The sequence below is a fragment of the Macadamia integrifolia genome, chromosome 5 (genome assembly GCF_013358625.1).
Source record: "Macadamia integrifolia cultivar HAES 741 chromosome 5, SCU_Mint_v3, whole genome shotgun sequence".
In the NCBI taxonomy this organism is placed as follows: Eukaryota; Viridiplantae; Streptophyta; class Magnoliopsida; order Proteales; family Proteaceae; genus Macadamia; species Macadamia integrifolia.
The window spans coordinates 12,821,075-12,842,745 of record NC_056561.1 but is presented as its reverse complement, the minus strand read 5'-3'; the positions used below and the strand labels follow the sequence as shown (position 1 = coordinate 12,842,745).

The 21,671-nt window shown below is 39.2% G+C and overlaps 1 protein-coding gene across 2 annotated transcripts in view; it reads right to left on the bottom strand.

The window, feature by feature from the left end:
• LOC122079338 (helicase-like transcription factor CHR28) overlaps positions 1-21,671 on the bottom strand; it is a 66,424-nt gene that overhangs the window by 28,908 nt on the left and 15,845 nt on the right. For both annotated transcript variants that reach the window (XM_042645723.1, XM_042645722.1), the window contains exons 4-8: positions 15,758-15,829; positions 15,586-15,663; positions 14,568-15,474; positions 13,601-13,731; positions 3,112-3,333 (exon numbers count right to left, since the gene is read on the bottom strand). In XM_042645723.1, the coding sequence (XP_042501657.1) occupies positions 3,112-3,333; positions 13,601-13,731; positions 14,568-15,474; positions 15,586-15,663; positions 15,758-15,829 (1,410 nt within the window). The remainder of the gene's footprint in view (positions 1-3,111; positions 3,334-13,600; positions 13,732-14,567; positions 15,475-15,585; positions 15,664-15,757; positions 15,830-21,671) is intronic.

Genomic DNA, 21,671 nt, shown 5'->3' with positions numbered 1-21,671 from the left:
AGATTGGGGGGTCGAAACCTTGGTTTCCACTAATGCAGGAAAAAGTCCCTAGTTTCCATGAAATTTCAACCATTTTGTCAGAAATTTCGGTTTCAAACCCACGTCTAAACCCGATATTTTAAACCTTACATATAACTCATCCATGCCCAGCTTAAAACAGTCCATCCTGAAAGTAGGACCAAATAAAAGCTAGCGATGTATGGATGGAATGAACACTCACAGCTAGGGGTAGCTAGGATTAGCCACATACCACTATCATGCTTGGATGGGAACCTACAAGAGCTTTTTTTTCGAGGCCAAAAATAAAATATGGATCTTATTCAGACTATTGGCCTCTATTTAATGAAGGGTCTGAAAGAGCTGGCCCTCTGATTATTCCTCCCTCCCTCCCCTCTCCTTAGCCCTTATTGTTGACTCCTTCCCTGGTCACAGATCAAGAGCAAACATAAGCTCCATTCCATCTCTATTCCTCTGTTCACTTCTCCTTTTGAGGCGTGGCAAGAGCTTATAAAAATATCACCAAGCTGATCAGCAAAAGAGACGAATGGAGTAACAATAAGTTGGAGTAGAATGGTGCATGGCAGTTGATGGACCTTCCAGAGGGTTGGAATCCTTTGGGATGTAGATGGGTATTACAATGAAGTACAAGTCCAATGGCGTAGTGGAGAGACATAAGGTCAGACCAAAGGCAAAGTGTTCTGGTCAATTATATAGTGTTGATTACCAAGAAAAATTTGCAATTGTAGCCAAATTGAATTCTATAAGAATTCTCATGTATTTAGCTGCAGATCAAGAATGGCCCACTATATTAATTTGACGTACAAAACGGCCTTTTTACATGATAGTCTGGAAGAAGAGATGTACATGCAAACTCCCTCAGAATTCAAATTTCCCAAGGCTTAAGGCAAGGTATATCGTCTTGAGAAAGTACTCCATGGTTTGAAACAATCACCAAGAGCTTGCTTTGATCAACTCAGACAAGCCATGGTAAAAAATGGATATATCCAAAGCCAGGCAGATCACACCCTATTTACAAAAAGAGAAGATGGTAAACTAAGATGGTAAACTAGCAGCCTTATTGTATATGTTGATAATATTGTGGTAACTGTTAATAATGAGGAGGAAGTGAGAAAACTGAAGAAGTATCTGGCCCAACAATTTGAGATCAAGGGCCTGGGTGCTTTGAAATACTTCTTAGGAATTGAGGTATCAAGGTCAACTCAAGTTGTCTAACTTATCAGAGAAAATATGTTGTGGATTTCCTCTGTGAAAAAGGATAACAGGCTGCAACCTAGTGACTCACCCATTGACCAAAATCATAAATCATAAATTGGGTGAGGAGAGTGGACAACTATTTAGTGATACTGTGAGATACTAGAGACAAGTTTGAAACTGATTTATATTTCTTTCACTTGTCCAGGCATAGTGTACACTGTCAGAATAATCCATAGTTGTCACGGCATCTCGGCGACCCAAGGTGTTGAAGGAGGCGACACCAACAAGACGTCCAAGGCACCCACCTAGGCAACCAACGCAACCAAAGCACCTGGACTCCTAGGCAACGCCTTGACAACAAACTGTAATCAGTCAATGCATGCATGCTCCTAGAATTGGTCATATGGAAACTGTTTACCGAATTCAGGCCCAAAGAAAGTACTGTTTAAGAAAAACAAATACCTAAAGATTGAGGCATACATTAATCCAGATTGGGCTGGATCAGTCACAGACCGAGGATCAACTTCATGATATTGCACCTTTGTTGGTGGGAATCTGTAACCTAGAGAAGAAAGAAACAATCTGTAGTAACCAGATCCAGCAAAGAAGCAGAGTTTGGAGCCATAGCTCATGGGGTGTGTGAACTGTTGTGGCTGAAAATTTTGATCCAATAGTTGGGAGTTTGAGGTGGATAAACCTATGAGAGTGAGACCGTATTGTGACAGCAAAGAAGCTATCAGCATAAATCCCAATCCAATTCAACATTATCGTACCAAACATAATGAAGTTGATCAGCACCTTATCAAAGGAGAAACTCAAAAGTGGATCCCTTTGTATATCATCCGTGAGAACTGGAGAGCAAGTGGCAAATATCTTGACCGAAGGACTTGTTTCCACACGTTTTAATGTTTTGTTAAGCGAGCTGGGAATGTATAATATCTATGCCCCAACTTGAGGGGGAGTGTTGGAATAAAATATAATAAGGGAATGTGGGAAATACTTGTGTAATGTGTATGGAATAAGAATTAGAGTAATTTATGGGGGTAGTCTTGTAATTTTAGTCTTGTATGACAAGTAAAATATGAGGGAGAAAGGAAGTAGTGGACTGTCCGATCTCCCCTCTCGTTCACAATAGTCCTCCTCTTCTTCTTCTTCTTGGACTGAACAATCTCCCCTCTCTTATGTAATGCGCATGGAATACGGAATAAGAATTATAGTGATATATGGGGGTAGTCTCGTACCTTCAGTTTTTTATGGCAAGGTATATAAGAGAGAAGGGAAGTAGTGGACTGACCAATCTCCCCTCTCGTTCACAATCGTCGTCATCTTCTTCTTCTTCTTCCATACAACATATACTGCTGCAACTCTCCATCTAAGGCTCTGTTCTGTTCTATACAACAGAACTCAACTTTTTCTGATAAATTTTAAGTTCAACATCAATTTATCTCGGAAAATATACCAGCTGATGTTCTTTCATAAGCACTAGATTAGACAGCATTAAAACTTCCACTAGATAATAAATGAACAGCTATTAAACTCTGTATATCAACAAAAAATTCACTCATGGTTCCAACTTCCAATGACAATACAATTAATCAAACATCTCTAGCAAGCAGGTCAGATATTCTTCCATTAACAATTTTCTACACAAGCTTGAGGAAAAATCTATATGGATGAGGTCAAAAGTTCTTCCCTTAAATTCAATGAACACTTCCATACATTAAAAAGTCAAGAGCAACAGAAAGTACCCACTTCCACATCTTGCATGTACATATATGGCATAGGCAAATGGCAATATCAGCATTTGCAAGCATTAAAATATAGAGATGAAAACAACATCATTAGCAAAGAAAATAACAAGATCGTAAACTAATAAATACAAGGAATAAAACTTACACTGCATACACCACAAATTGCTAAAGAAGCTTCCAAGCGACTTAATAAATTGACTAGCATATCCCTGGGGAGTTTCCTTGCCATCTCTAAGGAAGCTTTTCCAACAGGGTCCGAGTGATATTCTTTCACAAGAAGAGGATGGTCACAAGCTTGGCGGAGACGCAAAAGCATTAATAGGATATTTGCATAATTTTGATTCACCGTGCCAGCAGCAGCATATTTCTGTGAAATTATACTTTGATTTCATGAACTGGCTAAAGATAAGGTGCTTTAATGCTTGTTGCATGAAAATGAGGGGCCTAAATATTAGTATCTGACAATACAAGCATCCAGAACCAATATAATAGCCATAGAAGAGAAAATAGAAAACCCCAGGCAACCTTTTGTTGATTGAGTTCATCCAAAGAACTCAATAAGAGTTTGAATTGCATGAAACTTGGCCAAATTATAGTAGACTTATAAATGTGCATTAGTGGCTACAATACACAGACAAGTCATAGAATGAAGAAACCATAAAATGAGATACTGATTTGAGGTTTTAACTTTTAAGTGAAAGAATGCTCCCAAAGTACAAATTAACCCTAGAAATTTATCAATTTTGAGCAACCCAACTATGGTTCCAATACATGCAATATGATGTAAATTCGGCCCAGCATCTCAAACATCTGATATGAATCCACAACATAACTTAAAATCTCAGTTGAATAATGTTAAAAAATTGGTAAGAGAAATGTCATAACCAGCAAGAACTTCCAGGGAACAACAGCAGCAGCAGCAATAAATCCAAAGCAACTAGCAAACAGCAGTTAGGTAGAGGACATTGAATGCATACAACAACAACCCAGCCTTATCTCAATCAGAAGGTGCTGAATGAGTGTACCCAGTGCATGAGGCTCCCGCAATGTGGGATCTGCGGAGGGTCATAATGTACGCAACCTTATCCCAGCCTTGTAGAGAGGCTGTTTCTCAACTCGAACCCACAACCACTAGGTCGTAGAGAGGTGTTGAAGGCAAAAAGTAAATAAATACACTGCTCTCAGTTCCTCCATCTCAGTATCTCCAACGTCCTCAGTAACACCAGTTTTTTATTCACTGCCACTTATGCCTGTAATTTTCCAACAGAGAGAGTTACCTTCTAGAATGATCTCCATCTCATTGTTGTCTAAGATTGGTTCTACTCCTTGGGGTTTGGGGGGCAACTTTAATGTTGTCCGCTATAGTCCACAAGAAGCAAGGTGGTGATTCTTTGGATATGGCCTCTATTGAAGCTTTCAATGATTGTATTGATGACATTGGGATTAATGATCCCAGGAGGTCTAGCCTCAAGTACCCTTGGAATAATAAGAGAAGTGGGGTCTCCCAGATTGCTTGCAAGCTTGATAGAGTGCTTGTTAATGAAGCATGGCTCTCCACTTTCCCCTCTTCCAGTGCCTCCATTGACACCCCAGGAATCTGTGACCATTTTCCAATCTCCTTGTTAGTTCAGCCTTATATCTCCTTTGGCCCCAAACTGTTCAAATTCTTTGACATGCGATTGATGTAAGGCTGATCACAGGTGTAACCAACCCTAGTAGAAGATAATAGAAGACTCCAACAGTCACTAATAAGCAGTTCAGAACTAACAACAATTCTAAATCGAGACAAAACCCTAAATTAGGTCAAATCTGAGAATTCGAATAACTCACAAACCAGGCCAAGGAATTAGCTCAGAAGCTTATCGAGCCTTCCTTGTTGGTCCCTTGAATGACCTTCAAAAATATAGTCTGATTGGATGGTCGAATGTGTAAATCTGCTGAATCTTGATTGAAGGCATGAATTAGGAAACTTTTTTATCAATCTTCAAGAATTGGAGGTAGGAACTTCTGATGATCTTTAAATTCAGATCGAGGGTTGGTCCTATGGAACTGAATGGCTCCTCCAAAAATCAGCAATAAAGTCCCACTGGTTAGGGAGAAATGAAGGATCTTGAAATTAGTTCTTATAGGATTGGATCTCGAGAAACTGATATCTCTCAGACCTGACTTCTGCTGGGGTCCACCTTTGGTCCAATGACCTTCATAGGGGTTCCAATAAAACCCTAGAATCTGGTCTTCAGTGAGCTTAAGGATGAGAAGATAAGGCATAAGGCAGATTGAATTCTGCCCAGAACTTTGCCTTGTTTTTCAATCACAAGTTGTTTTTACTTCAGTTCTTTCAAACAGTTGTGGACAGGTATGACAGGGAAGCATGAATAACTGACATGAAACTGATTAACAACCGTTAAAAAAATTAAGAAATAAAAGGGGAAACAGAAGTTGTTGAAAGGGGAGAAAGGGGAAAAGAATGGTGTCGGTTCAGGTCTCTCACCCTCTCAAGTGTCTAGGGCATCTCAGCCTCTCAAAGTGGCTCTCTCAGCCATAAAGATAACTTCAACTTTCATTGATTCGAAACTCTTAACTATTACAATCGATGAGGCTTGATGCAGACATGGCTGCACTTGCCTGGTTGGACCAACATGACCGGCTTTGGAAGCCAAGAGCCAAAAAGAACCAGTCCAACCCAAGCTTTTGGTCCAACAGGGGTTGGAAATAGATTAGTAGTTTCTTTTGTCTTTTATTTCATGCCTTTTATTTTCCAGACTTGAATTTAGGAGTGTTAGTAGGAGTTAGTCGGTTTATGTCATTCCTTTTGACTTAGTTTCCTTTTATGATTTGTTTCCTAGTTAGACTAGTTTCTATTTCAGTTTTATGTCTCTGTTTCCCCTATATATTGGCTGTAATCGATGGACAAGTTAGAGAGATTTTTGAAGAATGAATTAGAGAATGTGTTGGTTGAAGCGTAAGGGCTAGTGTGTGTTTGTCTGCTTTCTCCTTTCCCTCCCTATTAGTCTGATCTTCATCTTCTTCTCTAGCGGCCCTCCATCAACTTGGTATCAAAGCCAAAGGATCCTCTATCCTTCTCCTCCTTCCCATCAACCTTCTTCCTTTCCTTCCCATACTTTTTCTGTTCTTTTGGCTTTTGCCAACAACTGAGATCCTACCTATCAAAAAAAAAAAAGAACCAGCCCACCTCTTCATTGAACCCCTCCCACAACAACCTGCCCACTCTCCAAAAAACTCTAACACACACAAAAAAATATATATATAAAATAACAAAATAATAATAATAATAAACAACAATGCTCAACGCCTATAAAGGTGAGACTGACTCAAAAATTGGCAATCTCACTAACCATGTTGATAGTTGATACCCTCACCACAACTGTCAGTACCCTCCATACTATGATGACAACCATGCAAGCTTCCCTTGACTGAGTGGCTTCAAATAGGGGAATGAGTCCCATTCAATCTAGAGATTCTTCCAACACCACCCCACAAGATCCGTCACCACCACCACCACCATATGGAACTGGTTGACATGATGATTATGGAGCTGAAAGAGTAGCAAAATTGGATGTTCTTGACTTTTATAAGGACAATAATCCAGAACTATACCTTGACTGGATTCACAACTTAGAGACATTCTTCAAATGGTACAAGTTGACTAAGGCCCAAAAGGTCTTATTTGCAGAGGCTAAACTGAAAGGCAAGGCCCGTCAATCAATAGTAATAGAAGTATAAAACTGAACCCAAAACATTGAGTTAGTTACTACTTGGGATGAAATGCATGATGTCATGAACCGAAGATTTTTACCTCCTGATTACAAGCAGCGCATGCACTTAGGTTTGCACAGTTGAAACAGGAAAATTTGACTGTTGAAGAGTACGTTTCTAGATGTTATTACTTTGCCACTCGTTCTGATTTTAAGTGGGATTAAGTATTGGTAGCACAATTCCAAAACAGTTTGGACCCTTAAATTTGTGCTACCCTTCCATCTAGTCGATTGCCTACAATGGAAGATATTATAGAAGTAGCATATCAGGTTGAGAAACTTTTGAAACACCTATACAATCGGAGGCCATTTACAGATACTTTTCCTAGGGGTCCTAGTTCTATTCAGCCACAGCCATCTCCCAAGAAAAATGATTCAGTAGACCAGAGGCTAGAGCTTCATCTATGGCATCTTCACGACCTAGCCAACCGTATTCTCCACCTCAACATGCTTCTAACATGTCATCTTCATGGCCTACTCATCCACATTCTCCCCATCGGCGTGGTTCTGATAAACCGTTTGAGGCAACAAAGTTTACAGTTTGGTGCTACTCATGCAATGGATTCGGATATATCAGTGCTCAATATCCCAAACATTTGGCTGCTTTTATTGATAAGGATTCTCCTATATCTTATATTCCAGAAAAACAATTTGGTTATGAAATAGTTGATTTAAGGGAAGACCATGTGTCAGTTGAATTCCATAACACTCCCAGTGATGAGGACCCACATCCTTTTTATGTCATTTGTCATGTGTTGACCACTCAGAAAATCGTTGAAGATGAAGATTGGCGCCACAACAGTATTTTCCAAACCCATGTGAAGTATAATGACCAACTGTTAACTGTGGTCATTAATGGAGGTAGTTACACTAATGTTGTCTTTGAAGACGTTGTTTGTAAATTGGGTTGAAGACAGAGCTACATCCAAATCCTTAAAAGGTTGCTTGGGTAAATCATATTAATCTTAACATTACAGATAAGTGTTTGGTCAAAATATATTTTATTAGCAGATTTAAGGATACAGTCTAATGTGACGTCCTAAAATGATGTCATAGGTGAAATGGTGAGGAATGACACGCATAGTCTCGGTCCTGTCTCAAGTATGACCTTGGATAGAACCTATTGGAGGCCAAGGATCCATGTAGCTTGTGTGGATTGTGCCTCTTTTCTCTTATTCTCATCTTTCATTTTTTTATTTCTCCCTTCCCCCAATTCTCTATGGACATTTTTCCATTTCGTTGTTTTTTTATAGATCCATGTAGCTGATCCCATTAAGTTGGGATAAGGCTGAGTTTGTTGTTGTTGTTGTGCTCGTCCTCACTCTAAAGGTGTGTCATATCTTTCATAGTCGACCGTGGTTGTTTGACAAGAAAATACAGCATTGCGGGTACGCCAACACCTATGCTTTCAAGCACGGCGACAAGATTTTGAAGTTTAATCCTGTCAAAGATCTCCCTGAAATAAGCTCAAGAAGATGGTGGGATCACTCCTCATTCAGTGTACTCCTTCAGACTGTCTCCTTGGTCCTTTTCCTAACTCGATGGAGTCGAGTTTTTTTTAGATGAGGAGAGTTGATGAAGACACGGTTGCACTTGCCTAGTTGGACTAGCATAACCAACTTTCAAAGCCAAGAGCCAATAAGAACTGGTCCAGCCAGGGTTTTGGTCCAATAAGGGTTGGAAATAAATTAGTAGTTTATTTGTCTTTTATTTCATGCCTTCTCTTTTTCAGACTTGAACATAGGTTTGTTAGTAGGAGTTCATAGGTTTATGTTTTTCCTTTTGAGTTATTTTCCTTTTATGATTTGATTCCTAGTTAAAAAGTTTCTATTTCAATTTCATGACTTTATTTTCCCTATATATTGGTTGTAGTAGATGGACAAGTTAGAGAGATTTTTGGAGAATAAAATAGAGATTGACTTGGTTAAAGCCTCAAGGCTAGTGTGTGCATGTGTGCTTTCCCCTTCCCCCCCTGCTACTCTGATCTTCCCCTACTTCTCTAGAGACCCTCCATCAAGGCTTCTTAAATAGCCTTACAAACTGATTACAAAAAGAAAGTAATAAAATATGGAAGTTCTAACTGAAATAAGACTTCTAATTTAACTTCCTAACTTACTAACCAAGAAAGAAAAAAATTAGAAACTAACAACCCCAATCCTTTGTCTAGCAAATAAAAGAAACCAAAAAGGAAACTAGGATCTATTAACCAGAAACCTAACAAAAGAAATAACTTGCTGCCCAGGAAAGGAACAGAAAAAAACACAAAATCATAGTCTTATTTGCTGAGATCAATGGACCGCAGTGGACTTCTTCTAGGGTCTTCTTCTTTCCAATTTGATATGACAGCTGTAGGCCTTCTAGAAAATCCTCATGAAGACAAAATCTGGAAGAGAAGTTTGTTTGCTCGATGGAAAGGAATCCCCCTAGCTGTGCTGAATCAATGGGATCAAGAAAGGGCCAGAGCTGAACCAATCTGTCTGGTTCGAATGGCCCTCTCATCTACATCAGTGGTCCTCTCACCCTGGCTTCCTTTTTATAGTCAACTCTATTTCCATGCTTGCCTCCAACAGTTCTTAGAGTTGAGGATAGAAAGGCAGTGGAAATTAACTACTTTAAGGAGTTGTTCAGGGCTACTCCGGTTCCAGCTAGCGCTATCCCTGTGAATCTGCTCAACAAGTTCATTCCCAGCCATCTCACCAACATCATTTAAGCTATATCCTTTGATGAAGAAATTGAGAAGGCTATCCACTCTCACAAACCTAACAGATGTCCTAGGCTGGATGGTTTCAGTATGGGTTTCTTCTCCTCTTGGTATATTATCAAAGATGATCTCATCAAGGCAATCAAGAGCTTTTTCTTCAACCCAAGTCAAATCAAGGGCATCAGTCACACCTTCCTTTGTCTCATCACCAAAAAGAAGGTTCCTCAGCTATGGCAAATTTCAGACCCATGTCCTTATGCAACCTTCGGTACAAGTTTATTGCTGAAGTGTTTGCTAACAGGCTTAAGTTGGTGGTTGATTTTCTAGTCAGTGAAAATCAGTCAGCTTTCATTCTTGATAGAAGCATTAGTGATAACATCCTTCTCTGCAATGACATTGACTGAGGATTTGACAGGAAATCCCAATCTCTTGCTATTCTTATATAGAAGCATTACTGATAACATCCTTCTCTGCAATGACACTGTCTGAGGATTTGACAGGAAATCCCAATCTCTTACTATTCTTATGAAGATTGACATCCATAAAGCTTTCGACCCCTTGAGGTGGGACTTTATTTCTAAGGTTATGCTCAAGATGGGGTTTCCCTTTATTTTTGTTAATTGGATTCACCACTGCATCTCTACTCCTTGCTTCTTAGTTTTGGTTAACGGCAGTCCAGCGGGGTACTTTGTTTCATCTATGGGAATTCAACAAGGCTTCCCTCTATCCCCGTATATTTTCTCCTTGGCTCTTAAAATTCTCTCCAAGAGTGTCCAGTGTTGCACAGACCAGCAGGTCATTTCCCCCATCCACAAGTGTAAGGCCATCAAGATCTCTCACGTCGCTTTTGCAGTTGATTTGATGATTTCTCAAAAGCTAGCATTGTTTCCATGGAGACCATTATGTCTTGTTTGTAGTTCTTTGAACACTTGTTAGGTCTTCGCATTAATCCAACCAAATCTCTTTTGTTTCTGCAGGGCTTTCTGGCGTTGATAAAGCTTATTTTCTTGATAATTCTAATTTTTCCTATCCACCATCTCCCACTCAAATACTTGGGGCTGCCTCTGATTCCATCCAGATTGACTGCTCACACTGCATTCCCATGTTAGAACTCATTCGGAAACGCCTTCAACTTTGGAAAGGCAAGCTTCTCTCATATGTTGGTGGTTGTTGCTTATCAAATCGATGCTCCAATCATCATACATTTATTAGTCTAGTGTCTTTGGTTTGCCCCTCCATTATCAAAGAGTTGGAATCTCTAATGGTTGAATTCCTCTAGAAAAGTCTGATCTCCCCAAATTTCTTCACCCCATCAGCTGGGCTATTGTCTGCCTCCACAAAGATGAGGGAGGCAAGCTTCTCTCATATGTTGGTGGTTGTTGCTTATCAAATTGATGCTCCAATCATCATACATTTATTAGTCTAGTGTCTTTGGTTTGCCCCTCCATTATCAAAGAGTTGGAATCTCTAATGGTTGAATTCCTCTAGAAAGGTCTGATCTCCCCAAATTTCTTCACCCCATCAGCTGGGCTATTGTCTGCCTCCACAAAGATGAGGGAGGTTTGGACTTGGGCGTATCAAAGATGTCAACTTAGCCGGTAGTATTAAGCTGATCTGAAAGCTGGTGACTAAGAAGAAAAGTATCTAGGTCGATTGGGTTTACTCAGGCCTCCTCCACTTTGATTCTATTTGAACCGATTCTGCTTTATCTAATACATATTGGTTTGGCATAAGATCTTGTCCCTTCGGTCCACTGCTCTAGGGGCAATCTCCTGTCATTTTTTGATGTGCTTCTAGCTCCCTTCGGCTTGATCATTGGCACCCTATGGGTGTTCTCCTTCACTATGTCATGGCCAGAGCGATTGTCCATTGGATACTTTCTCCTCTACCTTGGAGATTACTGGCAATGGATGGCAAGGCATTCCACATACAATTGAGATGAGGATGCCTGGGGGTCCAAACACCGAGTCTAGTGATATTAGCCACCATAGAATGCTTGGGAGTTTGTCAGGTCTCAGGGAACTTTATCTCTACTACGCAAGCTAGTTTGGTTTTGGTTCCACATTCCTCGCCATAGCTTTACAATCGGGCAAGCCCACCCCAACTGCCTTCCTATGCAGTCCTTCCTTATCCATCGCCACATTCCCATCTCACCCTCGTGTTGCCTCTACTGGAATGTGATAGAAGATAATAACCACCTCTTCTTTGCCTGCCCCCTTTCCTCATCTATTTGGAATTGGGTCCTTGCAAAATGTTTGCCTAGAAGTCAACAAATCCTCCCCTTCCAGAGGGAATAGATATGGGTGAATGAATTTTTCTGGTTCTACCATTTGTGACGCAATGTGGGCAAGCTCGCCTTCAGTGCAGCCATCAACCAGATTTGGATGGAACGTAATCTTAGGAAATGGACCACTCACTCTAAATCTCTTCATCAGATTTTGGAGCCCAAATTCCTTCAACATTAAAGCCAAGTTATCTAGTATGTCCTCCTCTTGTATTGACACCCCAAGGACCAGACACACTGTTGTTTACTGGGGCCTCCCCCTTTCCCTTCTTCAGGTCCCGATATCTGTTCCTTGAGGGCTAAGGGCTAATCCTTTTTTGTTTTTTGGCACTTATCCCCCTCCTTAGGGAGCTGTTGTATTCTCACTTTTTTCTCTCTCTTCAGTAATGAATTATTAATTCCCCAAAACAAAAATTAATAATAATAAGGCTTCAACTATGTACATAGTGTGAAAAAGCAACCCCTTTACATCTGAAAATAACAAAATACAAATTTCTCACAGAATCCCTGGCTCCCCACTTGAAATTTGTTAGGCTTTTCATGTAAAATTTTCCGATAATTTTCCAACCAAGTTCAATGTAAAATTTTACATGTAGACAAATTTTAAAGTGTTTGCTTCTTACAATGGAAAATGGGCTGTAAAACAAGGGTCACACCATCACCACACAGATATCCATATTCTCAGCAGTCATTAAACCCCACGCTTCTTGTTCACAGACCCCGGCACTAGTTCCCTTCTATGACAGATAATTATCTGCACCGCTGGATTGATCAAGCTGTCAAATCTAAACACACTTCATTATTGCAGCCTTTGTCCGGCTTCCCATTAGGAGATTCCAACCACAGCTGTTTCACAGATCACAAAATCCTTGCCCAATCACACCTTTGACAACTGACTAATGCACAAAACCCTACTGTCCAATACCAAACTAATGGCATGGGCAGAAGGTTCTGAAAGGTGAGAACACCCACACCTATCATCTCCACCTAAATCACAGTGTTTGCAACAAAAACTCTGGACTCTGATTGAGATGGTTAAACACATATGAACATGCTCAGAGTGATGATATATCTGCAAGCATCGTCTGGATTTTTCAGGGAAATTGTACACTTGTTTTTGGGAAAAAATTTATTGGCCATAACACGTAAAACAAATGGGCCCCTACGAATAAAAATTTCCTCTCCTTTCTATGTAGATTGAGTGAGCCAGGCAGTGCTCGAAAAATTGCATTTGCAACCCATTTACACAAAAAAGTGGGCCAAAAGGAAAATTTATAGCCAATGTCAACGCAGATAACCAGGGAGGATCACAAGCATTCATCAAAGATCGTACAAATATTTTCATTCCAGTTTGATAGACCACTACAAATGGTTTACAACACAATCTCTACAAGCTTTACTTCTCACGAAAGGTGCTTTCATGCTTGTTTTACCATTTTCTAAGTATCCATATGTATCCCAATCAATACTAGATTACAATGTTCTCATCGGTTGTGATCTTGAGGGAACAGAACAGGGTGCCTAAATGGACATTCTAAACCATGTATTTCAGGTGGGTGTCAACCATTGAAATACTATCCACCATCAGCAACTTATACATGAGCCAATGGGTCAGCAAACACCAGTAATAAATTGGTCAGTATAAACATCATCATACTCTCAAGTTGCAGGTCAAGACATCAAGAGCCAATATAGACGAAAATAATCAATTCAAAACATTACGCATTTGAGGTACTAGTCCCTGAAAGCCATTATAAGCTGGCTGACACAAACAGAAAATTTTCTAATGACAGATTAGATGTCCTATCTATGAATAGTATAATCCAGCTTAGTTAAATTTAGATAATAACACAAGTTTGAGCATCATCAGTACCCTGAACTGCAAACGTGAATCTGCCTCTAGATTTAAATAGAAGGCCCGTTCCTCACTAGAGAACTCCACCTTTGTCAAGTATACAGATTTTGGTGGTAATTTAATAATAGGCTCCCCATCAAGCAGTGTGCCTATAACAAAATGGTCAACAATCAGTGCAGCCAAGCTATGAGCATGACTCATAAGTACATGATACACGATGAAATATGAGTTAAATACTACATAATAGTGGCTCAAGGTCTCATAGTACAGAGATTTGATTCCAGAATGAATGAGAGAATATGTGCATCAATATCTACAGGAACTCCCTAGCAACTAGATGTCGCCAAGGTTCAAAATATTGGGTTTCGACCTGGTTTCAACCCTTGGGGAGACCAAAATTTCAAGGAAACCAGGGATTTTTTTTCCGGTTTGGCGGAAACTTTGGTTTCGACCCCCAAAATGTGTTTTCTGTTGCCTGATTTTTTGTGTAGGTCTTATTTTAGAAATTTCTAACGCATTAACATAATTAGTTTCATCGAAAACACCTAAAGTCAGTTCTACAAATAATTACAAAAGTGGGTGTAGGACATGGAAAGTAGAGATGTGCAGTACTATCTCATTAAAGAAGTTGGACATTATTTAGTGGTCTAGGCTTGTTCGACTAAGGTTTTAAGCAAGACTGGTGATTGACAGGACATTATTTAGTGGTCTAGGCTTGTCCGATTAAGGTTTTAACCAATAGTGCTGCTTGACAGGTTTGAAAATGTTCAGGTTAACTTGTCAGGATTCTTTGGCTGTAAAATGACATTTGAATAAAATAGCCCCAGTGATTAGTGCACTCTTAGATTAGCAAATATCCTAGATCATTTGAGGTATTAGTACTCTTTCAACAACAACAACAATGACTCAGACTTTTCCCAACTAAAGAGTATTAGTACTCTTTCATGAATAACAATTAATTAATATAAGGAACTACGAAAGTCACCTTTTGTACGGCGCAGCATTATGGTCTTCAGAACTGCTTGAAGTTTCTTGTAACCATTGGATGCATCTCTGGATATTGGGTTCTTTAACTGTAGAAAGAAATTTTTATAGACAGCATATGGATCATACTTCAGAAATCTGAAGTAGCTGTACAGATCATCAACTGAATTTTGCATTGGAGTTCCTGATAAACACCACCTTCTTTTAGCACGAAGTCCACTGCAGGCTCTAGCCACTTGAGTTCTGTGATTTTTTATGGTTTGAGCTTCATCTAATACCACCCTGAACCAAACAACCCTTGCAAGTGCCCCACAACCAATATCAAGAGATGAACCATCACCTTCCTTTCTACCCTTCTTTCCTTTCTTACTGGTGTTAGATGTCTTTTTCCTCTTCTTACTGGTTGAAAATTCTGAAGATAATCCACACTTTTCCCCATTTCTTTGGTCACCATCATCATCATCAACTAAAGTTTGCTTCGGAACTTCATTAGTTACAATAGAGTAAGTTGTGAGAACCACATCATATTTTGCAAGCTCAACAGGATCCTTCGTTCTAGAGCCTCCATGGTAGATCAAAACTTTCAATTTAGCACTGTCTACGACCTTGTCATTCAGTTCCCTATCCCACTGACGAAGAATACTGGCTGGGCACACAACCAAAGTACCTGCTGAAGGCTTAACCTTACAGAATGTAGGAACAGAAGTAGCTAACTTTGGAATACTTTTAACATCACTTGATTCTCCATCATGCTTTAACTTTACAGAATCAGAAACACCATCGTCATCGTCATCGTCCAAACTCAAGGGTTCAGGTTTCAACGTGCATTGATCATCTGAAGTGTATTTTGACTGCAAATGCATCTGCATTTGTATAAGGGCAATCGTCGATATAGTCTTACCAAGGCCCTGTTAGATCACAACAGGATGAGCCAGGGAAAAATTTTCAGCAAAAATCCAAGAAATATATCATATCTATAGAATAAATTTGAGAAATCAGCAGAACTAAGAACAAGTAACCTGATCATCAGCCAGTATTCCACCTACACAATGCATACTAAGTGTCTCCTTCTGCAGCATCCATGCCAGGGCGATTTTCTGTGAGACAGAATAACATAATATCATTTGATTCACAAAATGAAACAGTTAATTATGGCGGAGAAAGAGACCATAGACAAATAAAGTAACATACCTGGTGCCTTAATAGAGGCACCGACAAAAGACCATCAGGTAAAGTAGCTTCTACTTTTGGCTGTGAAAGATCCTGCAACAAACAGCAAGAAAAAGGATCAAATGTTCAATATTGAAAAAAGGTGGATCACTGAAAATCAATTCAAGTATCATTTGCAGTTGAAAGATGCACCATAGGACCAGAAAGGCAGAAAACATTACCATCTTTCCCAAATTCAAACAAGGAAAGTGGTGGTGGCGTGGTGCAATGGTCATTATGCTAGACACAGTGCACCAGCCCAAACACTTCCATGTGACATCATCTTAATGTACTTGGGCCCTACAGGGGAGAGGGTGATTCTGTGGAAGCTGAGGCTTTTTCTTTATGCTGCACCGGCTTGGACACTTCTACTACAATAATGTTATGTTTGAAGGAGATTCTTCTGTTGTAGGATAGAAATGGCAGCGATCCCCCTTGAAGATTCTCTAACTTGTCAGACACATTTGCCTCAAGATCTCTTTGGTTCAAGTGTTGTTCCAATGGAAAACTAGATCATCTAACTCTCTTGTGGACAAGCACTCTTAACAAGGGGCATTGAGGCCTCAAATTGTGGTTGGTGATGATTATCCTTGTGGGGGAAGTTGTCAATTTAGCCTAACATGGTTTGATATTTTGATCGAAATTACCCAAATTTCGTGGAATATTTCGGTTTCGAGAAGCCTAGCAATGAAATAGAGGTCGACTCTACAAGCATACCATATTTTGACAGAAATTTTGACTCATCTCATTTCAGCAAGACTTCAATGGAATGTGTACTCACTTCTGTAAAATTTTAACTCATTCTGGCAAAATTTCGAGGTTTCACATCCCTTTTTCTTGAATACTCCACAACTATTACAAAACTTTTTTCAATTTTTTTGGCAAAGTCCTTTATTTTGCTACCGAATCAAGACTTGATGATCAAGTGTGGAGCATCCACTTCGACATTTGGGTGGATTTGAAGCATCATTTGGCCAAATTTCCTCAAATTTCAAGCTTTCAACCGATAGGCCTGTTGCGATGGACATTAAGAGATTCCTCAGGCAAAGGATGACACGGCCGCCATATGTCATAGAGTTTGAAGCCAAACTACCACTTTGTTCTTTTTTCCATCGAATCTTCAAAAAATATGTAAACATGCTTAAATAGGCAATCCATAATTATTGTCTATGATGACACTTGTTGACAATGATATATTATTAAATGGTTTTTCTTCAATCTTAATACATATTTCAATTGTTTTTGTTAAATGTTTTTGTCTAGTACTTAATTATGCGTCAAATAAGTTATATAAGAGAAAGGACACCAAAACATATAGTTTACAGTACCAACCTAGGTCCGAAGCCAAACTACATTTTGGGTGTGTTTTATTATTGTCTAAAGGTTCAAATAAGTTTAGAGACGCTTAATTATGGTTTCCCTGAAGTTTTGGACCAAATATATCGAACCGAAATGGCAAAATATTTCAATTTCAACCTAGATTTTGCCCCCCGGTTGAAATTGAAATCTCAAACTATGTGCATGGGCTTCACCCTTTAATGTTGTTCATTCTATCACTCTTTTTCCAATCAATAAAAATTGTTACTTATTAATAAAAAAAAATGGGACCTCTCACCCAAACTTAGCGCACAGCTGGGCCCCATCCTCATCTCAACCCATCCAAGTTCGCAAAAAGAGCTTGCTATGTGGCAGGACAAATCTTTCACAAAAGATTGAAAAGTCAAGAAAGGGCCAAGACGGTTGAACGGCAGAAAATGCAACGGAAAGTCCTACACAAGGTCAGCTATATGCTTGACTAGGAAAACTAGGGAATACATTCAGTTCAGATTCACCCATCATCCCTCCAAAAGATACCTAAAACCAAGGAGCATTGAACTAGAGTTAGCACAAGCCTATTGTCCTATTCTTTTGTTCTTAGATAAAACAGGCCCACTAATAATTTGATATGATAATAACTATGAATAATTCGGCCAATGTGCTTCAAACCTCCAGTCTAATGTACAAAGATCCCTAATGTAGGAATAGATTACAACAAACTAACCCCCACAGTTTATAACCCCAAACAAGACAAATAGGACTAGGAAACAAAGAAATAAGACCCTCAAATAAACCCCCAAAGATACAATACCAATATAGGAGTAAAACCAGCCCAAAACCCAACCCGATAGGAGAGAGAAAGACCTACTATAGAGCTGGAGAGAGAGAGGTGCGGCCAGGTATGTAGGACTTCAATTGAGCTGCACTCTTGGGTGTAGGTAGGCCCTAGGGAGGGTACAAAAACCTAAAAATTTGAGAGAATTTTAATGGACGGTTGATGAGATATTTACCTTCTCGATTTTCAGACCTAGGAGAGAGAATCTGAAGATTTTTGCAGCTATATCAACTAGGTGATCTGAACAGCTTCAAGAAGAGGATCAAGTAATCCTATCGTGCCTTTTAAACAACCCTTAACAGTAGCTCATTGACCAGATTCACAATAGAGGAGGAGAGAGAGATCGCATAAAGAAAAGGGGGGGAAAGGAAGAAGAATCACACAACCCTCAGGCTCTCAAACATTCAAACTTAATTTATCTTTTTTAAATATGTCTAATTAGAATACATTAGCTACGCTGCAGACTAGCAGTCATAACCTAACTAGGAGTTAGACTCCAAGTAGGATTAGACCTTATATAATAGGCGTTGGACTCCAAATAGGACTAGACTAGATCTCTAACATGGAGTAGGACTAGAACTCCAACATGGAGTAAATAACTAACTAGTCATTCACTAATAAGGAAACCTAAACTGACTCAAACTGAAATAATAAAGGAAATAGACTCAAAATAGAACTCTAACTAAACTAATGAATTGAATCCCGTTTTCCTACTTTCTACCCATATATTAGGCCCATTAAAGTGGCCCATTACAAAGAAAACCGTGGGATCAAAGGTCCAACACACACATAACCCAACCCAAGGCTTATTTGCAATAAAATAAGCCCATTAAGTGACTTATTTACATCAATTCCTCCGATATTGAGAAAAACTCGTCCATGAGTTTTGTAGAACAGGAAAATCAACATCAATCGATCAATATCCATTTTTGTCTGTATGAAGTCACCATCAAAACCATAATCGAATGCTATGAAATCCACGATGCGAAGTTCATAGGTGAAGTAGTGACTCGAAAAAATAAAATTGATCGGTTCACTGAAGAAATCAACCGATTTAATTTTTCCCCCAAGTTGATCTTCAACTTCCAACGGTGTCATCTTATCTTCTACCACTGGTGATTCATCTTCTGGTTCGTCTACCTGTTGTTCAACGGCTGAGATCACATAATTGATGGTAGAGTATATTTGGGTTTTGAGTTCATCAAGCTTCACTTGTATCAATTGCATTTATTGACGGATATCCAATAAAAGGTCTAGATCCATCGGCCAAATTGATACCAAATTGATGGGAGGTGAATGGAGTTGCGTTTCAGTAAAACAAGGGATCCTTCGGCTCTGATACCACTTAATGTAGGAGTAGATTATAACAAACTAACCCCCACAGTTTATTACCTCAAACAAGACAAATAGAACAAGAAAACAAAGAAATAAGACCCTCAAATAAACCCACAAGGATACAATACCAATATAGGAGTAAAACCAGCCCAAAACCCAATCCAATAGGAGAGAGAAATCCCTGCTATAAATCTAGAGAGAGAGAGGTGCGGCCAGATCTGTAAGACTCCAATTGAGCTGCACTCTTGGGCGTAGGTAGGCCCTAGGGAGGGTACAAAAACCTAAAAAATTGAGAGACTTTTAATGGACGGTTGATGAGATATTTACCTTCTTGATTTTCAGACCTAGGAGAGAGAATCTGAAGATTTCTGCAGGTAGAGCAACTGGGTGATTTGAACAGCTTTAAGAAGAGGATTAAGTAATCCTATCATGCCTTCCAAACAACCCTTAATAGTAGCTCCTTGATCAAACTCACAATAGAGGAGAAGAGAGAGATCGCATAAAGAAAAGGGGGGGAGAGGAAGAAGAATCACACAGCCCTCAGGTTCTCAAACATTCAAACTCAATTCATCTTTTTCAAATTAGTCTAATTAGAGTACATTAGCTCCTCTATATAAAGAGGGCAAACTAGCAGTCATAACCTAACTAGGAGTTAGATTCCAAGTAGGATTAGACCTTACATAATAGGAATTGAACTCCAAATAGGACTAGACTAGATCTCTAACATGGAGTAGGACCAAAACTCCAATATGGAGTAAGTAACTAACTAGTCATTCACTAATAGGGAAACTTAAACTGACTCAAACTGAAATAATAAAGGAAATAGACTCAAAACAGAACTTTAACTAAACTAATGAATTAAATCCCGTTTTCCTACTTTCTACCCATATTTTAGGTCCATTAAAGTGGCCCATTACAAAGAAAACCCGTGGGATCAAAGATCCAACACACACATAACCCAACCCAAGGCTTATTTGCAATAAAATAAGCCCATTACGTAACTTATCTACATCAATCGTAGTCTCTTATGATCAAAGTTTTCCACTTACAATCATGCTTAATGGGGAAAGCAGCCAAATTGAACAGACCAGATAATAGATCCACTTTGACTACCTCTATTTAACTGGGTATACACTGTAAACCTTAAAATCAGAAACAAGGTGCAAGGTTGAGCATGCCAAACATTCAGATTATGAATAAGTTGAGGCTAACATGTAATAAGTAAATTTATAAAATTGAAGCACAGATGTCTAGCTTAATCCATAGTTTATCCATATGGATTTTGGATCACATGTCGGATTTAGGAGAACATCATAGTAGTCAAGGCATCGCCTAAGTGTCGCCAAGGATTAAAGTATCGGAATCGGTTTCTGTATCAGTCGGCCAAAATTAAGATACGTATCAAAGGGTATCGTATCGTATCGGAGATACGCTAAGATACACTAAAGATACACACATAAATGGATAGGAAACATTTTTTTAAACACTTTTGCATAAAGAACTTGTTAAAAAAAGCTATTGATAACATGTATTATGCATAAACACTAAATTGAGGGTATCGCACTAAAAATTCAAGGTTTGTAATTGTCCCATAAATGTAAAATCCTTGTTCTCAACCTTGAATTCCATTTTAGTTAGAGAGAAATATGGCTGGTAGTAACTTTGGAACAAAAAACCCTCAAAAAATCGTGTTTTTTTTGAAAATTTACCCATCTTGGCCATTATATGACCGAAGCACACTGTATCGGTACATATCGATACGTACCGATACTCATCGATACCTACCGATCGATACACACCGATACTCGACGATACGTACCTATACATACCGAAACGTACATTTCACCTCAATTTTATATTTTTAATAAAGTCGTATCGGTGCATATCGTATCGTATCGATATGTATCGATGGTGTATTGATGCATATCTGTATGTATCGTAGGATATATATCGATACGAAAGGATTTTAAAAATTCCATGTATCGTATAGGTGTGTATTGTATCGGTCGGCTAAATTTAAGATCCGTATCGGAGGGTATTGTATCGGTATCGGAGATGCTTTAAACCATGGATGTTGCCTCATGTATAGGTCCCCTCCAACATGTTGGGTTGCCTAGATGCTGTGACAACTAACGGACAATGCCGATTTATAACCAGCCTGATCTACGACCACTCTCACTCTCCTTTCTATAATAAGAACCTTGAGTCATCAAAGCCTTTCTGACTCGGCCTAACCCGGTCGCCCTAAGCTACTGGTGCTTCAAAAGGCATAACTCTCATCATAGTTCGGCAATCTAAGGGGCGGACACTTTTTGTTATCTAAAGGTGATGCAGTGAATAGGCCAGAAGTACGTGCTAGCATCCTCCAAATTTTTTCGCATGCTTGGGTGAACATTCAGCCCGCCAAGA